General features: G+C 42.6%; 1 protein-coding gene across 1 annotated transcript; it reads left to right on the forward strand.

The window, feature by feature from the left end:
* The first annotated feature begins 4,565 nt into the window (after positions 1 to 4,565).
* On the forward strand, positions 4,566 to 17,416 carry LOC114774183 (HLA class I histocompatibility antigen, B-49 alpha chain-like). The gene is made up of 8 exons (XM_028966107.1): positions 4,566 to 4,803; positions 8,115 to 8,378; positions 13,918 to 14,190; positions 14,940 to 15,239; positions 15,608 to 15,706; positions 15,817 to 15,834; positions 15,967 to 16,042; positions 16,129 to 17,416. Coding segments are annotated over exons 1-8 (1,092 nt in total). The 5' UTR covers positions 4,566 to 4,742; the 3' UTR covers positions 16,130 to 17,416.
* Positions 17,417 to 18,017: the final 601 nt, after the last annotated feature.

Genomic DNA, 18,017 nt, shown 5'->3' on the forward strand with positions numbered 1-18,017 from the left:
GGTTTAATTAGTGAATCACAGGACAGGTGAGACATCCGAGACGTAGACACTGGTGAACACGGAACATAACGTTAAAGACCTGACAGCGGACAGAAACGAACAGGGCAGCTTTATACAATTAACACAGGTGAAAACGATTAGGGAACATTACACAGGACAACAATTAAACTCCGGTCCGGATCCTGATCCGGACCCGGACCGGAGTAACCCCCATTTCGGACTGGATCCTGACAGTCACAGTCCTAAAACCAGGGCAAATAGCAATAATGAGGTCAAAGTAAGCAACGAAACATCTTTAAGAGCAAATATGCATATTAGAATGTGTAACTAAATTAATAACACCATAATATGTTTAAATATACAGGCCTTTTCAATCAAGACACATCAGTGAATGCAGGACAAAAATACAGACATTCAAACCACAGAATGAAAAGTGAAGGCCAGCTATATAAATTAATTAATAATTATTCTGAAACCAATAATTTTATATTCAAACAATTATCAAAATACATAATTGTGGAGAAGAATAGATTTTTTTAAAAACCACCTATAAATGTCAAATAAATATAAATATCCATTTCCATTTATTTGACTGTACTTTATTTTTTTACTTACTATCTCTTGCGTCTGTCCTTCATTCTTCCTACCTGTATAAATTTCCAACCTCTTGTCTATTGTCCTTCTTACTATTGTTTTTCATTTCCTTTCATGTAATATAAAATTTGTCTTCTTACTGTCTTTTTTCTTAATTTATTTTATTTTCTGTCCTTGCCTACCCCTTTCTTTGTTTCAGTTTCCTGACTGTTCAGATCTCAAAACTGTTTAAATAATAATTTGAAAGTTAAATAAGAATCACATCAAAGACAAAATTACTTACAAAACAGGTTTTGTGATTTCCAGACATGCAAAAAAAAACAGACACAAACTGGCATTAAGCAATCACTTTTCACTGATATGTGCAAGTATGAATTAAATATCAATCGAAAAAGTGGTTAAAATTATAATTATCCATAAATGATAATTTACTTGAACTCAGGTAGTTCCAAAACTGTATAAATGTCTTAGTTCTGCTGAACACAAAACATTTACAGCATTTATAAGACGCATAAAATCAGATGCACAAAATTGCTGGCTGAATTGAATGAAGTGATGAACGATCTTTTGAGGGAAGGTTTGCTGAAACCAAATAGAGAGCAAACATTCTGTGTTTTCTTGAGAAGTGCCAAGGGGATTGGCCAGCTCAAATTCATCAACATAAAGACCCAGGACAATTCTGAAGGTCTCAGTGTTGAAAAAGTAATTTTCTTGATAGTGAGCATAAGACACTGACTGTGAATCAAGCTTGTATTCAATTGGCATGGCGATGAAATTCACTCTGAAAATATGATGCTCTTCTGCTTATTGTGGAAAGAAGTTCACCATCTCTGGTCATCATGAAATTGGGTTTCTGTCTTTTACTGCATTCACTATTTTTCTCACTAATGAATCACAGCCATTCAAACCATGTTCAAAGAGAATTTGCTCAACAGCATGTTAGACAAGGGGCTCTGAAAGAATTACTGAATTATCCAATTATTACCAAATCTGAAACATGCAAAATCGGCTGCATTTTGATAAAGAGTGAGGCTAAATTACGCTCCAACTGATGAAGTTTTCATTCTCTATTACGTTTTCCCCCCAAATGTTCATCTACAGGATCAGTGGTCAGAGGCTGTTCTTGTTGCACATTATCTACACTGTGTTGCAACATACAAAAAAATGTCCGATTTCAACTGCCTCTGATCAAATGCTCCATGCTCTCTATATTTTAGATGTAGAGTAGACATTGCTCTCAAAATTGCAATTGTTGTATGGACATCGCACAGTCTCATGTTTTTTGAGATGCTGCCTCAAATGAGAAAAAATAGACTCTGTGCAGGGCTCCTCAAAACTGCAAAGTGGACAGTGAAATATCAAAGGGATGTTATCACATGGACTGGATTGGCCGCCATGTGCCTGATATGAATGATTTTTTTGTTAAGTGCATCCTCATTGCATTAAATGATTTGGATGAGCACAGACAATCTGTGTAGAGACATGGAATTGGAGAACTTCTAGTGTAGCTTCCATGTTTTAATATGTAGTGTTTCAAATGACAAGCCCTCTTTTCACACAAAAACAAGCAAAACTTACACTTTCACTGCATGAATTTAACCCCCAAATAAGCATACACTAAATAAAACACAAAATATGTAACTTGCATGTTAATTAAAATATCCTCATTCAAGCATCATGTTGTTAATTTCCATATGAACACATGTGCGAATCGAACGTTCTAGAAAGAATGTTCATGAAGGCTGCACGGGTTTCTACACATCATTAAGCATAAACATAAACCATGAACTTACAACCGAATAAAACAAGTGTTCAGTAAAAATCGATTTTTGCAACGTGGCTATTAAGCATTTGGTCGCATTTCACATAAAACTACTTCAATGTGCCTTTTATGTATTTTCCTTTCCTCACAAATATAATTAAAAAATGTTTTTAACGAGCAATACAATGACAGTGGGGTTTATAAACAGCTCATCGTGAACATACTTATTCTGGTGCCGCCACATCCCGATATCGTTGTCAGGATTGCCTGCAGCTGGGCTCCACACCGGAATCCAATCCTGACGCCCCATAAATGCCGGAAGTTTCCGCCCGTTCGGGGTCGCTGGCATTTTCGTGAACTTCAGTTGGTAACACTGCTTATAATTTGAGTTCTGGCAATCGCCACACGCCTACGGGTTAGTTTTAGTTTATCTGTATTTAAGTTAAATCGTTTTCTGCCACCGCGCCATTGTTTATTTGTATTTCTTTGGTTATTGTATAATAAAACCCCCTTCCCAGTATGTCAGACCTCTGCGCTTCCTTCCCCCGTAAGTCCGTAGTCGTGACAATCGTGCTGTTCAGCCAGGTCAAGTTCGTCTTCCTCAACGTCCGAGTTCCGTCGTACTGCGCATGCGCGAGACGAAAGCGTGTTTAAGAAATTAGAAGAGTTAGAAGAGTTGTTCCGCGCTATCCTGATATTTATCCAAATACCAGTAAATATATCAAGCTCGGTTCATACAAATATGATTGAGAAGCAGCAGCAGCTGATTGTCTTTGCAATAAGCTTAAATCTTACTGCTTTCCCAGTCATTTTATAGCGCAAATGGGGAAAAGACCCAGAACCTATGAATAAATCAATACATAAATACATAAATACGCGCATGGTAAAAGGAACATAAATATTTGTGTCTCTACTCGTTTTACCATGCACTCGCACACACGCACAAACATGCGCACATGGTAAAAAGTTGCATAAAGATTTCTGACTCTCTATGCAAATAGAGACTTTGGCTGAAATAAATGTACATTTTAAAACATAAGCTGGAAAATATCCCATACGTACATAATATAAAAACATATATATATACACACACACACACACACATATATATATATATATATAGAGAGAGAAAAGATAGATACAAATAGATAGATAATTTCATTATTATCAACTTGACTTTCAAATTGTAGGATATTTACTAACATACATTTGCAAGAGTGTGAAAATGCGTTCAGTACAACACACTCAACACTCTTAAGTACTACTTATTACATTTGTTTAGTTTAACTGTCGTGTTCTCATGCAGGATTGCGAATTAACACTCAGATAAACCACGGAGAGCGATGAACGAGGATTCGTCTGTTTACTGAGACATCACTTACGGCGTTGACTTTGTGAAATTCCTAGCAAAGGTTAAAAAAGATTAGGAATAAAGGAATCAAATGAATCGTTTTCCTTACAGTCAGCGCGCGCTGCCTTGCCGAACCCGGAAAGTGACGTCACAACGCGCGAGACGTCGAGATGATATTCCTAAAATCTGAAACTACGTCATCACTCGAATCCAAACAGATAATAACTAAGCAAAATTTATAAAGTAAAGTTTCCACAGTGAAATTTTACAATTTTACAGTGTACACAAGGCAAAGGCAGAAGTAAAACATGTGTGGTGATGGCCTCTGGAATTATTCCCTTTTGACAGTATAAACTAGGTGCCAGGGGGCACTTTACTGGGGTACGAGGATCGGTGCAGATCAGGGTCCATCATGCTGGCTATGGCTGCATTTCAGCTCACCTCTTCACACAAGGTGGATCCTTCACACACTCATGTTCTGAATATAATAATATAATAATAACTGTATACTATTATAATAATATTTGTATTTATGTATTTATCGCACTATTGGGGGGGTCTTTGTGAAACAGTATTTCAAGTCGCTGTATGCCGTGTATACTGTTGTACTGAAAATAAATCTCTCTTGAATCTTGAAACTCCTGCATTCTGCTGTTTATTTTGTGTCCAAGTAGAGAAGGTGAAAAAAAGGTGAACACTGGCTAAACATAAAAAATAATTACAAAGTTTAGCCAGTGTTCACTTTTTCAGTGTAACAATGTAAAACATTCAGTATTAAACCAGCACAAACCTATTTAAACTTGGTTCATCTGATGTCATTTGAAATGGAACATTTCAATGCGAGCGCGGGAGGAGCTTCGGTCGAGAAATGACTTCAGTTCAGGAATTTAGTGGCGCTACTGGTCTCAACCAACCGGGTTTTTTCTTTTACTTTTTAACTCGCAGGGAACCTCCAGTTCTTCTAAAGTCTGCCGAGCGTGAGGATCTAATTCTTTTCAGGGCGATGTGAGGAATATCGAACAATCTGTCACAGTCATGATCCTTCTCATCCTGATCTTTCATCTTCTGATCTTTAAAAGTGATCTTGCATCAGGAGGTTTGTGTTTTTGCTTAAATTATTAAAATGGTTATATGGTAAAATGTTCATATATGGGTGGAGCTTTCCTGTGTTGTTAAACTTTTATGTTCTTGTGATAATTCATATAGACAAAATCCAGAACAGAGAATATTAAATGGTGTCTGTTATAAAAGTCGAGAACACAGTAGACGGAAGATGGGCGGTTATGGGGAAGGGGGGTAATAATTGCGGAATCGATTCTCCTCTACATCACGTTCATCTACATTTACAGTATTAACCAGACGCCCTTAACCAGAGCGACTTACAACCAGTAGTTACAGGGACAGTCCCGCCTGGAGACACTCTTGTTCGGGGACACAGTAAGTGTCTTCACGGAGAAGGACGGACATGGCGGAAATGAATCAGGTTTTGATTGACAGGGCAGTTTCTGACCAATCAAGAGTGAGTGGGCGGGACTGGAGGAACCTGCAGCCCCGACTTCTACCCGGATTTTAGTGACGCTACTTGTTTCAAACAATTGGTTCTAAATAATCACGAAGATAATAGGATTTTCCGCGAGGTTCTCTGTTGGTCTAATGTGTGTAACATGTGTGGATGTAGTCATTTTTAAAGGTGATTTTAAAAAGTGGCTTTTAAAAGTGATCTTGCTTCAGAAGGTTTGCCTGTTTAAAAATGCTTCAAAATATATGTGTATTTTTCCTATGTTGTAAGTCTTTAATGCGCTTGTGATATTTGATATAGACGAAATGACGAAGAAGAATACAAAATTGTGCTTATGCTGAAATAAATTCGAGAACAAAAGTAGAGGAAGGAGCGGAATTGGTGGAGGGGGCGGAGTTAAAGGCGGAGTCGATTCTCTTTTATTTTTGCCGCTGTTTTATTGTCCAATGCGTTGACAACTGAAAACTGAACAATTGAAGCATATAAATAGACAATAACTATAATCTGATTAGTTCACAATTAACATTAGTAACTATTAACAATAGGCAGATGTGTTTCTGCACATTGTGTGACTTAAAGCAATTTTACGCAATGAAAGAATTTTTCTTGGAATGAATATCCTGCTCCTGTTCCTTAGAAATAATGTTCCTTCAGTAGTTTTGGGTCTTTACATTCTTCACTAACCTACTGTATATACATATATTGTACATACAGCCATGGACAGGCATGGCTGATTAGGCGTACATGACTGGAGCCCTGTTATAAGGACCTGTTGGACAGCAGACCAACGCTGCAACATTTATGTGGACCCTGTTACCTGTGGGTTTGTTTTTATTTGTTCCCTTTGTTTTCCCTGTTTTTGGCCATCATTACATTTTCTTTGTGTTAATAAATCATTGCACCATAGTAATTATACACCAAAATATTAACAGTCAGGGTGGGGCTCTTATTTATGGTGCAGCTGCTTATGTGACTGATAGACAAGTTTGTTCATTTTTTTTGTAGCTTTAATAGTGTTTAAGGGTTTAGTTTAATTGTTAAGTCATAACACAAAAAACAGTCTGGTATACTTGAATTGATGTGTTTTAATTGAAGATAAAATGAAGATATTTCACAAAAATGTTTTGTTTCTAAGACTAGTTGGATTTATGAATTGTATGTTTAGTGGATGACAAATTATGTTTAAATTGAGCAACTTGTTGGCAGGGCTGATCTGTTTCAGGGTGCGACCAACGATATAAAAACAAGTGTCACGCCATGGAAAATAAGCACGGGGCACAATTTCATGACATAGTGACATTTTTTAATGACGCTTAAACACAAACCAGCAGAAACCAGAAGCGTTGTCACGCTGGGGCAGTAGATCTGGAACAATGGCTGGACATGGCAAGGAAGAAGGATGCATACTCATGGCATCATAAGACAGGGGTTTAAAACATGGTGAACAGGACAGGGGGAGACATCCAGTAACAGTGACCCAACCGCAAACAGACACAAACTGGGCAGCTTCATACAATCAGACACAGGTGACAAAATCAGGAAACATAATAATACAGGACCAACATGAAACTTCGGTCCGAGCCCCTTCCAGACCGGGTCCTGACAAAGCCTCAGCTGCACTGCGTACAAACAGCACAGGACACATCAGACGAGAGACAAGGACACGAATAAAGGCAAGGCAGATAGAACAAGAAGGTGACAGAACAGGACAGACAGGAGCAGTGATTTGGATTGTGACAACAAGGAAACAGAATTCAAGCTTGTATTTTCACTGGAATAAACATATATTTAATAATCATAAACTCAATTATATTATATCCTGTAAATTTTTTGTCATTGCAATATTGAATGAAAAAGTATTGCTATTGCTATTAATTAATCCAGTATTGATATTATGAAAATTATGTAGAAAATGTGCTATAACTGGATGACCTTAGTTAGTTAGTTAGTTCGTTTTTTTATATCAGTTTTCCAGCTGCTTGGATGATTATTTGTCTGGGTTTGTCTTGTTTGAGAAAAATATAAAAGTTGTTTGATTCCTCCTGCTTTTGTCTGTATATTTTATTATCCATGGAGATGAAGTGGTTTGAACAGATAATCTGGGTTCATAATGCTTTTCAGCATTTTACAAACATGACAGAGGAGTAGATTTGGATTCTAAGATTCTCTGACTGGCTGAAGCGGCATCTTATAACCATTTTACAAAGTAGAACAGGAAGTAGCTCCTTATTGGAATGGTCAGTTCCACCTTAAATTGTGCTCAGCAGGCTGCAGTACCGTTTTACACGTTCAGCGAGGTTTACATCCAGGAAATCTGTTTCAGAAATAAAGAAGTTTTTAAATCTGAATATGGTGGTCATCTCAACATCCTGAAGTATTTCAAATGGTATCAAGTGTTACCTGTCTGGCCCAACACTGTTTTCACTGAACATTTCACATGGGAACTGTGTATTGGCTTGATGAATGGAACTGTTTTAGGGGTGTTCGCCCAGGGCACCAAACGGGCTGGTACCACCGCTGTAGGTGCGTGATGACGCCCTCCGCTTTAATAACGCTGTCCAGACTTTGATCTTTTTCTTAAGGTACATTATTTATTGCTGCACAAACAAAAAATGTAAAATATTTGCAATGATCTATAACTAATAAGACAGTTCATAAACACAAACTTATAAATGCTGAGTATGGTGGCAGAAGATTGAGACAGTATAAAAACAGTATAATGGGTCCGTCTAACAACACCTGGAACCTGCCTGTTAGTTCCCACCTTATATATGTTACTTCTACTGAGTAAAAGCCCAATTGAATGATGCCACTAACCCTATATTGGCTCTTAAAATAATTTGTTTACTACAGTTTAATAAGTAAATGTCCTGTTTCTTCTCCAACAGTGATTCATTCCTGGACAGGATTACACACAGCAGCTACAGGAATAAAGGATCTTCCTGAATTTGTTGGTGTAAATTTGTTCGATGATGAAGTGACTGGATACTTCGACAGTAAGAACAACCAGTTTGAGATCCGGCAGGACTGGGTGAAGAAGCTGGGAGAGAAGTATGTGGAGGATCAGACAAAGAGCTTCAGAGATTTTACATGGAAATTCAAGGAGAACCTGAAAATTATCATGATTGAATTTAATCAGACTGGAGATCAAGGTAAGATCAACAAGCACCTTCATCCTCTTCAAATCCAAACACCTCTGGAGTTTTATTTGTTGCCCAGGGATGAAGCTTCTATTATAACTGTACAGAATTAAGTAGGAACTGTGAACTTGCTAGTTTCAGCAATTCTAGAATTTGGCACATTTCATCTGTAATATCACTGAAACGTGAGGTTACTTAACGTAACCCCGGTTCTCTGATAACATGAGTGAGGTATCTCACTATGGGAACGCCCTCAGCGTGACCGATTGCGGAAGCACCAATGACACCACGTCCATTGCAGACGGACCAATGGCAGCTGCACCCCGGGAGCCCCGCCTCCCTATATCAGGTGCCACCGCCCACCGGAACGGCCTTCTCTAGCATGCTCTTCCCCGTGCCAAATGCAAGGAGGGGAAAGCAGTGAGATACCTCACTCATGTTATCAGAGAACCGGGGTTACGTTAAGTAACCTCACGTTCTCTTTCAAACATTCGCTCGGTATCTCACTATGGGAAAGATATGGCCAACTCCCGTATTGCATGCTTTCCGAAGTACCTCCGTCCGGACGCACACGGAGCCGAAACAACTCTAATCAGCGGCACCGACACTAAGCACAGCGTGCGCGAGCGGCGGGGCTGTGACGTCGAGTCGGTAAAACCTAATAAATGTGTGTGGCGTAGCCCAGCTAGCAGCAGCACAAATATCACGTACAGAAACACCCCTAAACAAAGCCCAAGAGGTAGCCGTGGCTCTAGTGGAATGAGCCCTAAGCCCCTGCGGGGGCGGGAGACCCCGTGCATGGTAGGCCATGCCGATAGCCTCCACCAGCCAGCGCGATAACCGCTGAGATGAAATCGGCTTACCTCTGTATGGAGGAGCCCAGGACACAAACAGCTGGTCACTCCTCCTGAAAGCTCTGGTTCTGTCCGTGTAAACCCGCAAAGCACGTACCGGACACAGAAAATGAGGCAGTGGTGGCCTAGCGGTTAAGGAAGCGGCCCTGTAATCAGAAGGTTGCCGGTTCGAATCCCGATCCGCCAAGGTGCCACTGAGGTGCCACTGAGCAAAGCACCGTCCCCACACACTGCTCCCCGGGCGCCTGTCATGGCTGCCCACTGCTCACTCAGGGTGATGGGTTAAATGCAGAGGACAAATTTCACTGTGTGCATTGTGTGCTGTGCTGCAGTGTATGACATGTGACAATCACTTCACTTTACTTTAACTTGAAAATGCAGCCTCCAATCTTCTTCTGAAGCAAATGGAGGGGGGTGAAAAGCGCTCAGCTCCACAGCGCTACAATTATAAGCAGAGTTAACAACCTTGGGAACAAATGCAGGGTTAGGTAACAGCACAACTCTAGCATCGCCCAGGCCGAAGTTCATACAAGAAGGATGAACAGAGAACGCATGAATCTCACTCACCCGCTTCGCTGAGAACAGCGCGAGAAGCAAAGCTGTCTTGAGGGTCAGGAGTTTCACACTCACTTGTTCCAGAGGCTCAAAAGGAGGTTCTGAGAACATCTGCAGGACCACGGGCAAGTCCCACGAAGGGACGAAAAGCTGACTAGCCGGCCGGAGCCGGCGGGCGCCTTTCATAAAACAGCACAAGAGAGGATGCTTACCAACAGACGAGTTGTCAGACCCCACGTGGCACGCTGCTATAGCAGCTAGATACACTTTAACAGTGGAAAATGTCCTGCCCTTGTCCAACACGTCCTGCAGGAAACATAACACATCAGTAACCGAACACACAATGGGCACAACCCGCCTCTGTTCGCACCACTGTTCAAAAACGCGCCACTTGTTGTCATACAGTGTGCGCGTGGATGGAGCCCTGGCACTCTGGATGGTGGTGATCACCGTGGCAGGGAGACCAGCCCCGTCCAAATTCAGCCTCTCACGGGCCAGACCCACAAATTCAGCTGCCATGTCTCGTCCCACAGAAGCTGAAAGATCTCTGCCAGCCAGCAGGGGAGCCACCAGCAGGAGAGTCTGACCGCCCTCCCTCACCCACGAGAGTGTGGGGCAAATCAGGCTCAGGGGTGGGAACGCGTACATCAGCGCGACCACCCCCAATGGCGCGTCGCTGTCTTTCAGAGAGAAGGACAGGGGACACTGCGCGTCTCGCACGAGCGAAGAGATCTACGGCATTCCTGCCGAACCTCTCCAAGATCTGAGTGACCACCTGAGGGTGGAGCCTCCACTCGCCGTGCAGGGGGTTCCCCCTGGAGAGGAGGTCCGCCCCCGAATTCACCAAACCCGGCACATGCGTCGCACGCAGTGATGCAAGGTGCGCGTAACTCCAAAGAATTAATCTCCGCGCCAGACCGTGCAGACGGCATGAGCGCGTCCCGCCCTGCCGGTTGACATACGCCACCGCGGTTGTATTGTCCGTCCTGATAAGAACACGACAGCCCCGCAGGTGGGGGAGAAAATGAACCACAGCGTGAAAAACCGCCAACAGCTCCAGGTAGTTTATATGGGCGTCCCGAAGCAGTGATGGCCAGAGCCCGTTGACCGTCCTACCTTCGAACACGGCGCCCCGGCCCGTGAGGGAGGCGTCCGTGGTCACCGTCTTCCTTACGGACACGACACCCAGTAGCGCGCCGGACTCTGTCCGACGGGGACAGAGACGCAGCGCTGAAATTCCCTCATGTTCAATAGTCACAGCGGAACCACCGCCACAGTAGACGCCATGAGTCCCAGCAGGCGCAGGCAGGTCCTGAACTGGACCGCTCTGCCGCTGCTGAACAGACCAACGCACTGCGTCTCTCGGACAGTGAAGCGCGAAAAGACACAGAATTTATCTGGAGGCCCAGATATTCTACGGTCTGGGACGGAACCAGTGCGGCTTGCGAGGCAGACAGAAGTCGAAGGCTTCTCCTTTCTTCTGGAGATCGCACCTCCGCCGCATTGCCTCGACTGTTGGGCCGAAAAGATTCTTACAGTCTACCGGCGCGTCGAGAAATTCCATTGTACGGCCACAACTCTGAATCGCGCCGCGTGTAGTGCGCAGATTCAGGTCCGAGATCATGCAGATCTCCACCCAGGTCGCTGGATCGGTGTTGCCAGAGTCCAGCTGCTTTCCCAGCTCCTCGAGCATTACATTTTACATTACATTTACAGTATTTATCAGACGCCCTTATCCAGAGCGACTTACAATCAGTAGTTACAGGGACAGTCTCCCCCGGAGCAACTTAGGGTTAAGTGTCTTGCTCAGGGACACAATGGTAGTAAGTGGGATTTCTGGTTCTGGTTCTTCTGGTTCACAGTGTCTTACCCACTAGGCTACTACCACCTCGGCTTGGTACGCCGTCAGGAGCGAGGTCACGTTAAGCGCCCTGGCGGAAAGCGCGGAAGATTTAAAAATCTTCTGATAAATGGACGCGGTGAAGCGATCCATTTTACCTGGGAGCGACGGTCCTGTTGACGAAAATGAAGCCCTCCTGGTCGGGTGGAGGTGATGAGCCACCGCTCCTCCATGTCGCCAATATCCAAACCCGAGTAGCCCTTGACGGGAACGCGGTTAGAAAAGGGTTTATCCCAGGACCGTCTGACCTCGGTCACACACGCAGGCACCGCGGGAAGCAATTGGCTGAAAGCGGGCGGACGAGAAGGGAGTCTTTTCCCGTCGAAAAAGTCCCTCTCAACCCCGAGGTCACCACGGGGGGCTGGCCATGCAATGCCCAGCTTGGCCGCGGCTCTTTTACACACCTCGACCAAACCGAAGTCCCCCGTGGAGGGCTCGCTGCCCTGAGCGCTGGGAGGTCTAGAGGGCTGCGCATCCGGGAGAATGGCATCCTCGTCGTCCTCCTCTGGCTCGTCTTGGAGGAGCTGATAGTCATCCTCCTCCTCGACGTCTGCCTCCTCCCTGTCCGCGAACACGTGCTCGTCGAACAGCGGGGGCAGCATAGGGGACTCGACGTCCATTATGTCTGCCCAACTCGTGGAGGCGCGGGTTTTGAGGCGCCCTCCGCCGCGGTTTTAGGCAGCAGACACGTGTCGGCTCGTGTGGACGCGGCGATACGCAGCCTCCTCTCCAGAGTTTTCACCGACATGGCTTTGATACTGAAACCACAGGCAGCGGGGCAATAGCGGGACACGACGCCCTTTGTCCCGGAGGACCCGGCGGGAGAGGGGCTGGCCATTAGAACCTGGTGAGAGCTCCAAATGGCCGGGGACACTCGCCACAACGCGTTAGCGTCGAATAGCGTCCTTTCGCTTTATTTCTGCTTTCCTACCCCTCGCCTTGACGCGTTAGGCGGTATTCGGAGGGCAGCGGGGGGTGAGCCCACTGTTCCCCCACAGAAACTAAGAGAAAGGAAGACCTCTCGGTACCACGTGGAGGGTGACCGCAGACCTGCGTTCTGCGGCGAGGTCCTTGACGGTTCGCCTGTGAACTGTAAGCAGGGGGCAGCCACAATCCGGGCACTGAGGAAAGACCGCAGATCTTCATGGGGAAGAGTGCGAGAAGGCCGTTCCGGTGGGCGGCGGCACCTGATATAGGGAGGCGGGGCTCCCGGGGTGCAGCTGCCATTGGTCCGTCTGTGACGGACGTGGTGTCATTGGTGCTTCCGCGATCGGTCACGCTGAGGGCGTTTCCCATAGTGAGATACCGAGCGAATGTTTGAAAGAGAACACTAAACTGATCTGGAATTCACTGCTTCATATAATGAGAACAGAGAACTTGCCCACCAGGAGCCACCCATTCTACACTCATTCACTGTCCCCTAATTACCACCATGATTTCTCCATTTCTGGTTAATGAGTGTCCTTGCCTTCTTTCATTCTTTTGTCACTCATTTAGCTCTATTACTGTAGTCTAGACAACCCCAAGAGTTGCCTTTTATTCACATTTAGGCCCCAGTGGTGTTTCCTTTGTGTTAACCTTCATTAAATATCATTGTCGTGTACTGCCTCATGCATCAAACTCCTTGATGTGACAATCATTTTTTCCCCCAATGTTGAGCATTTGCAGCTGAAATGCTGAAGCATAACACACACACACACACGCACACACACACAGAACTGCCCCAACAGTTCATGTAAACTCTCCACACCTTCACGTTATTTATAATAAAGTAATTATTCTCTCTCTGAAAGGGAAGTGATTGTTGTAGGACAAGTGTTTACTTCATTAAAAATTATTTATGTTTATATGGCATTCCTCTCTTATACTATTTAAATATACTATGTGCGCAATGTTGTGCTGCATTTGCATATGATCTCAAGTTCAGTCGTGAGCAGGGGCCATAAACTAGTCCTGTTATCTCTGTGTGTAAACGACAAATTAGTTCTGTTGAGTCCACCCGCCTGGGACACCCCCCTCTCATCTCTTATCTGAGATGAAACATGTTGTCTTTTGGTGAAGCTCCATGTCTTATTTGGAGTTGGTCTCCAGGGCTCCACACCCTTTTGCCCACAATAAAAAGTGAACAGACAGCAGAATTGTTTCAGAACATTCTGCATTGCGCACAGAGATCTTCTCAATAAAACCACAGCAAGCACAGCACACAGTGCACACAACAAAATGTGTTCTCTCTCTTTCTCAGGAGTTCATACTTTACAGCAGATGTACGGCTGTCAGTGGGATGATGAAGATGGAGCTACAGATGGATACAGTCAGTATGGTTACGATGGAGAAGATTTTATAAAACTGGATTTGAAAAACACTGATTGGGTTGCCGCAAGACCAGAGGCAGAAATCATCAAGAAGAAATGGAATGGAGGTGAAGCTAAATACTGGAAGAACTACCTGGAAGTGCAAAGTGTTGAGTGGATAAAGAAGTATGCTCGGTCTGGGAAGATCAGTCTGGAGAGAAAAGGTACAGCAGCACACAGAACAACACAGAGAAACACACAGCAGGACTGATATAACGCTGAGGTGCTCCTGGTTTGGTTATTTGTGGTGGTTTTAGAACTGAATCACTCTCAGATGCTTCATTAATAGTGTCAGGGTAATTGGGGATTTAACAGCAGGGACGTGACCACACACCCCTGTCAAGCTTTACATGTGTGTGATGCTGCATGACGTCTCTTTTTGTTTTAATGTGTTTTCAGACCATCTTTATGTTCTCATTATTAAAACCGCTTTATTTTCAACATATTGCGCTTGTGTTTTTTCCCCTTTTCGATGTGGTACATCAACTGCTATGTACCATCAGTAGGGATTTATGTCATGACTCTAAACACTGTAATCATAAAGAGGAGGAAGCAATTCATTGATGAATTAACAAAGAATATTCATCAAAAATAACAAAAAAAAAAAAAAAAAGAAATGTGGTCTACTTAGAAAAATATGAAAATTTGTAAGACACAAGAGCCAGACAGGGACAAAACAAAGAAAAGAACAATAAAGAAAAGAGGAATATCTAAAAATCTGCTATTGTCCAACGACAAATAATCACAAAGTAATCTAATAATAATGTGTAACTACGCTGCAGTTGTATTTGGAGTGTAAACTGGCAGGTAGATGTAGTAAAATGTTGAATATAAACTGAGTTTGTTGGATGTTCTGCTGATATGAAGACGTCCTGTTTCTCTCCCTGTTCCCCTCCTCTCTTCCTGTCTCTAGTCCCTCCTCAGGTGTCTCTGCTGCAGACAGACTCCTCCTCTCCAGTGGTCTGTCATGCTACAGGTTTCTACCCTGATAAGGTGAACATCAGCTGGCAGAAAGATGGACAGGACCTGCATGAAGATGTAGATGTTGGTGAGACGTTGCCCAACCATGACGGAACCTTCCAGAAACGTGCAGAACTCAATATGACCTCTGATGTGTGGAAGAAGAACCAGTTCACCTGTGTGGTGGAGCACAAGAGTGGAGACCCAATCCACATGATCCTGACTGAGGAGAAGATCAGGACCAACAGTGCAGGTACAGGAGCTTCTAGACAGAATCTTCAGTTTTCTTACTTTAATGTCCTTTGGATAGAATTGTGCAGGACCAGTTTACAACAAGTGTGGTGGAGAGAATTTCACTGAGGACACAATCTTTTATTCCTTCATCCTATGCACAATAGCCAGAACCCTTCACAACAGAACCCTTTTACACACATTTATACCAACCCTACACAGAAACTGGACACGTAACAGACTGTTCTCATTATGTTCTTAATGTTATTTATTAGGCAAAGAAGAAAGTTTAATTGGTGCTGTTTAAAATACACATTAAACACTGAATAAAACTAAAAAAGAATATTACAACACAGTCCAGTATAAAAGTGATTTTTACTTTTCCTGCAGGTATTAATGTTCCAGGCATCGTTGCTGGGTTGGTTGTTGCTGCTCTCGTTCTCATCGCTGTGGTTGTTGGTTTTGTGATGGTTGTGAAGAGAAGATCAGGTGAGAGACGCAGCAAACAACATCAGTAACTTCTACACCAAACATGGTGTCATGTGGGGAAACTACTAATCAGTAAAATACTAAAATACTTTCTCTTCTCTTTTATACAGATTACGAGAAGGCCAGACGTGAGTATTACACTCATCTCAGAAATGACTTCATATTACAACTTTATTTTAATTTGTATTTAAACATGAATTATGTGGAACTTTATAATTTGTATGTTTGTGCTTTAAACTAAACATTTTCTGTTCATCTAGCATCTCCTCCAGCGTCTGTTTGCTCTGATACGGGGTCTGATGGCTCTGGAACATCTGCTGAGCCTCTGGTCACATAGTAAGTTATTTCAACTTATTTTATGGTGTTCATATTCCGTCTTTAACACAAACGTTCTTATAGAGGAACCGTGTTCTGTTTGCCAGGAACTACTGATCCAGTTCTACACCACAGCCAAAAAATCCACTAAGTGTCCCTCCATTAGAGTCTGGTTTGGTGACTGCAACAAACAGAAATGACAGCAGATCATTTTGTATAATGTGTACTGCCAGTCGCTCCAACCTGGACCTAAACCTGTACATCAAATTATAATTATATTGTTCTTTTACATTTTATATTGTGTTGCTTGTCACATAATATAAATCTGGATCCAATGTTGCTGCTGATCTACAGTCCTACAGGAACCTGTAATTTGGAGTCTTGTGTAGATTTTTGTTGCACCAAAATCCTGTGTGATGGTTGATCATTAGGAACAGTTTCTCCACCTATCAAAAGAAGAGTAAGACCTGCATCCAGACTTTTTTCCATCCTGGTTCCTCAGTTCTCATTTGGGTTGGGGGTGTTTATTCTCCTGACTGTAATTTTGGTTCTTAATTATTAGGATCTTTTCACTTTAATACAGTTTATGGAGGTATATAACTTTTTACTTTAAATAATTAAAATTATGCTACTGAACTGAAAACCTGTTTTTTATAAGTCCCTTATGGTGATCACCAAACTAATGAAACCAATTTTTAAAAAGTAGTTAGTTGTTTCTTTGCTCATTTAGAGTTTTATTGGTACCGAAGGCCAAATGTTTTACTGAATGACTAAACACCCAATTTATTTATCTATTAACCAAAACTGGCAGGATCGTACTCATTTCAAGAGAACTTAATTTTTCTATTTTACGTGAGGTTGCTGCTAGAAAGACACACCGAATAAAAAAAGTCCACATTCACACCTGGTCCTGTGTATTTACATTCATGTAAATACATTTACATAAATGGTTTAATGTATGCATCATGAAATCATTTTCAGCATGTGGTTTATTAAAATAATTACAAGAACTTTACATTATATTGCTGTCAGACGCCCAGGTTCAATGCTGAGGGAGGGTCATGAATCAGGATAGAAGCCAGGTCAGGGACCCCTGGTGTGTAGAACGTCCTGGGATGAGTGTATAGTTGGGCAGCAGGGAATTTACACAGGGTGGGTGTTTTGTTAAGTAACAAGTTTATGTATCACTTAACATAATTCTTTATTAGTCCCAGAAGTGGGAAATATGTATAGACACAGCAGAAAGTGAACAAGAGCAGCAAGAGACTCAGGACAATTCACACACGCACAACACACAACAGTTTCTACCCCAGCGCGTAAATCGATTTATGCTTTACAATATGTAACTTACTTAACATTATGCACGGACACATTAAATTGTACACATTCACTTTATGCAACTGAGCCTTCTGTGACTTATTTATTGCTGCTGCACCACTTTGTCTTCTATGTATCATGTTCTATGTTCTGTCTGCGTGGGAGGGGTTTTCAAGTAAGAATTTCATTGTGCTCTATAAACCTCAACCTCAAAAATAATTAGAATAAAAAACCTATACCAAAACTGCAGTATCAAAAGTACAATACGAAAAACTGAAAAAAATTCATTAACCTTGTTAAGAAGAACTTTAAAAAATATATATTCCCTCTTCACACAACAGCAACAGAAGAAAGGTCTTCAGACACAAGAATGGTACGCTGCAGGTCCTCTAACACATCATCAAACCCACATGACCAGACCACAAAACACAACAATCCATCAACAGACCCACAATATATTGTGCTGCATTGATTTTATGTGGTTGAAATATTTTATTCTCAAATAAATGTTTTTGCTTTCCTTGTCTTTGTGTAATGTGACAGACATCTTTAGTTCATGAATTGTTGAACACTTCACCACTGACAGATGAACTGAGTATGATTGTTTATCTCGATACAGTTAAACCTGGCAGTGAGTGGGATCTATAAGGCAGGAATTAAAAACTGGTGAATCTGTGAC

This window comes from Denticeps clupeoides, unplaced genomic scaffold, assembly GCF_900700375.1.
Source record: "Denticeps clupeoides unplaced genomic scaffold, fDenClu1.1, whole genome shotgun sequence".
NCBI lineage: Eukaryota > Metazoa > Chordata > Actinopteri > Clupeiformes > Denticipitidae > Denticeps > Denticeps clupeoides.

Coding starts and splice junctions, on each gene's coding strand:
- LOC114774183 (XM_028966107.1), top strand. CDS start 4,743: ATGATCCTTCTCATCCTGATCTTTCATCTTCTGATCTTTAAAAGTGAT. Junction 8,379..13,917: donor TAATCAGACTGGAGATCAAG/GTAAGATCAACA, acceptor TCTCTTTCTCAG/GAGTTCATACTTTACAGCAG. Junction 14,191..14,939: donor GATCAGTCTGGAGAGAAAAG/GTACAGCAGCAC, acceptor TCCTGTCTCTAG/TCCCTCCTCAGGTGTCTCTG.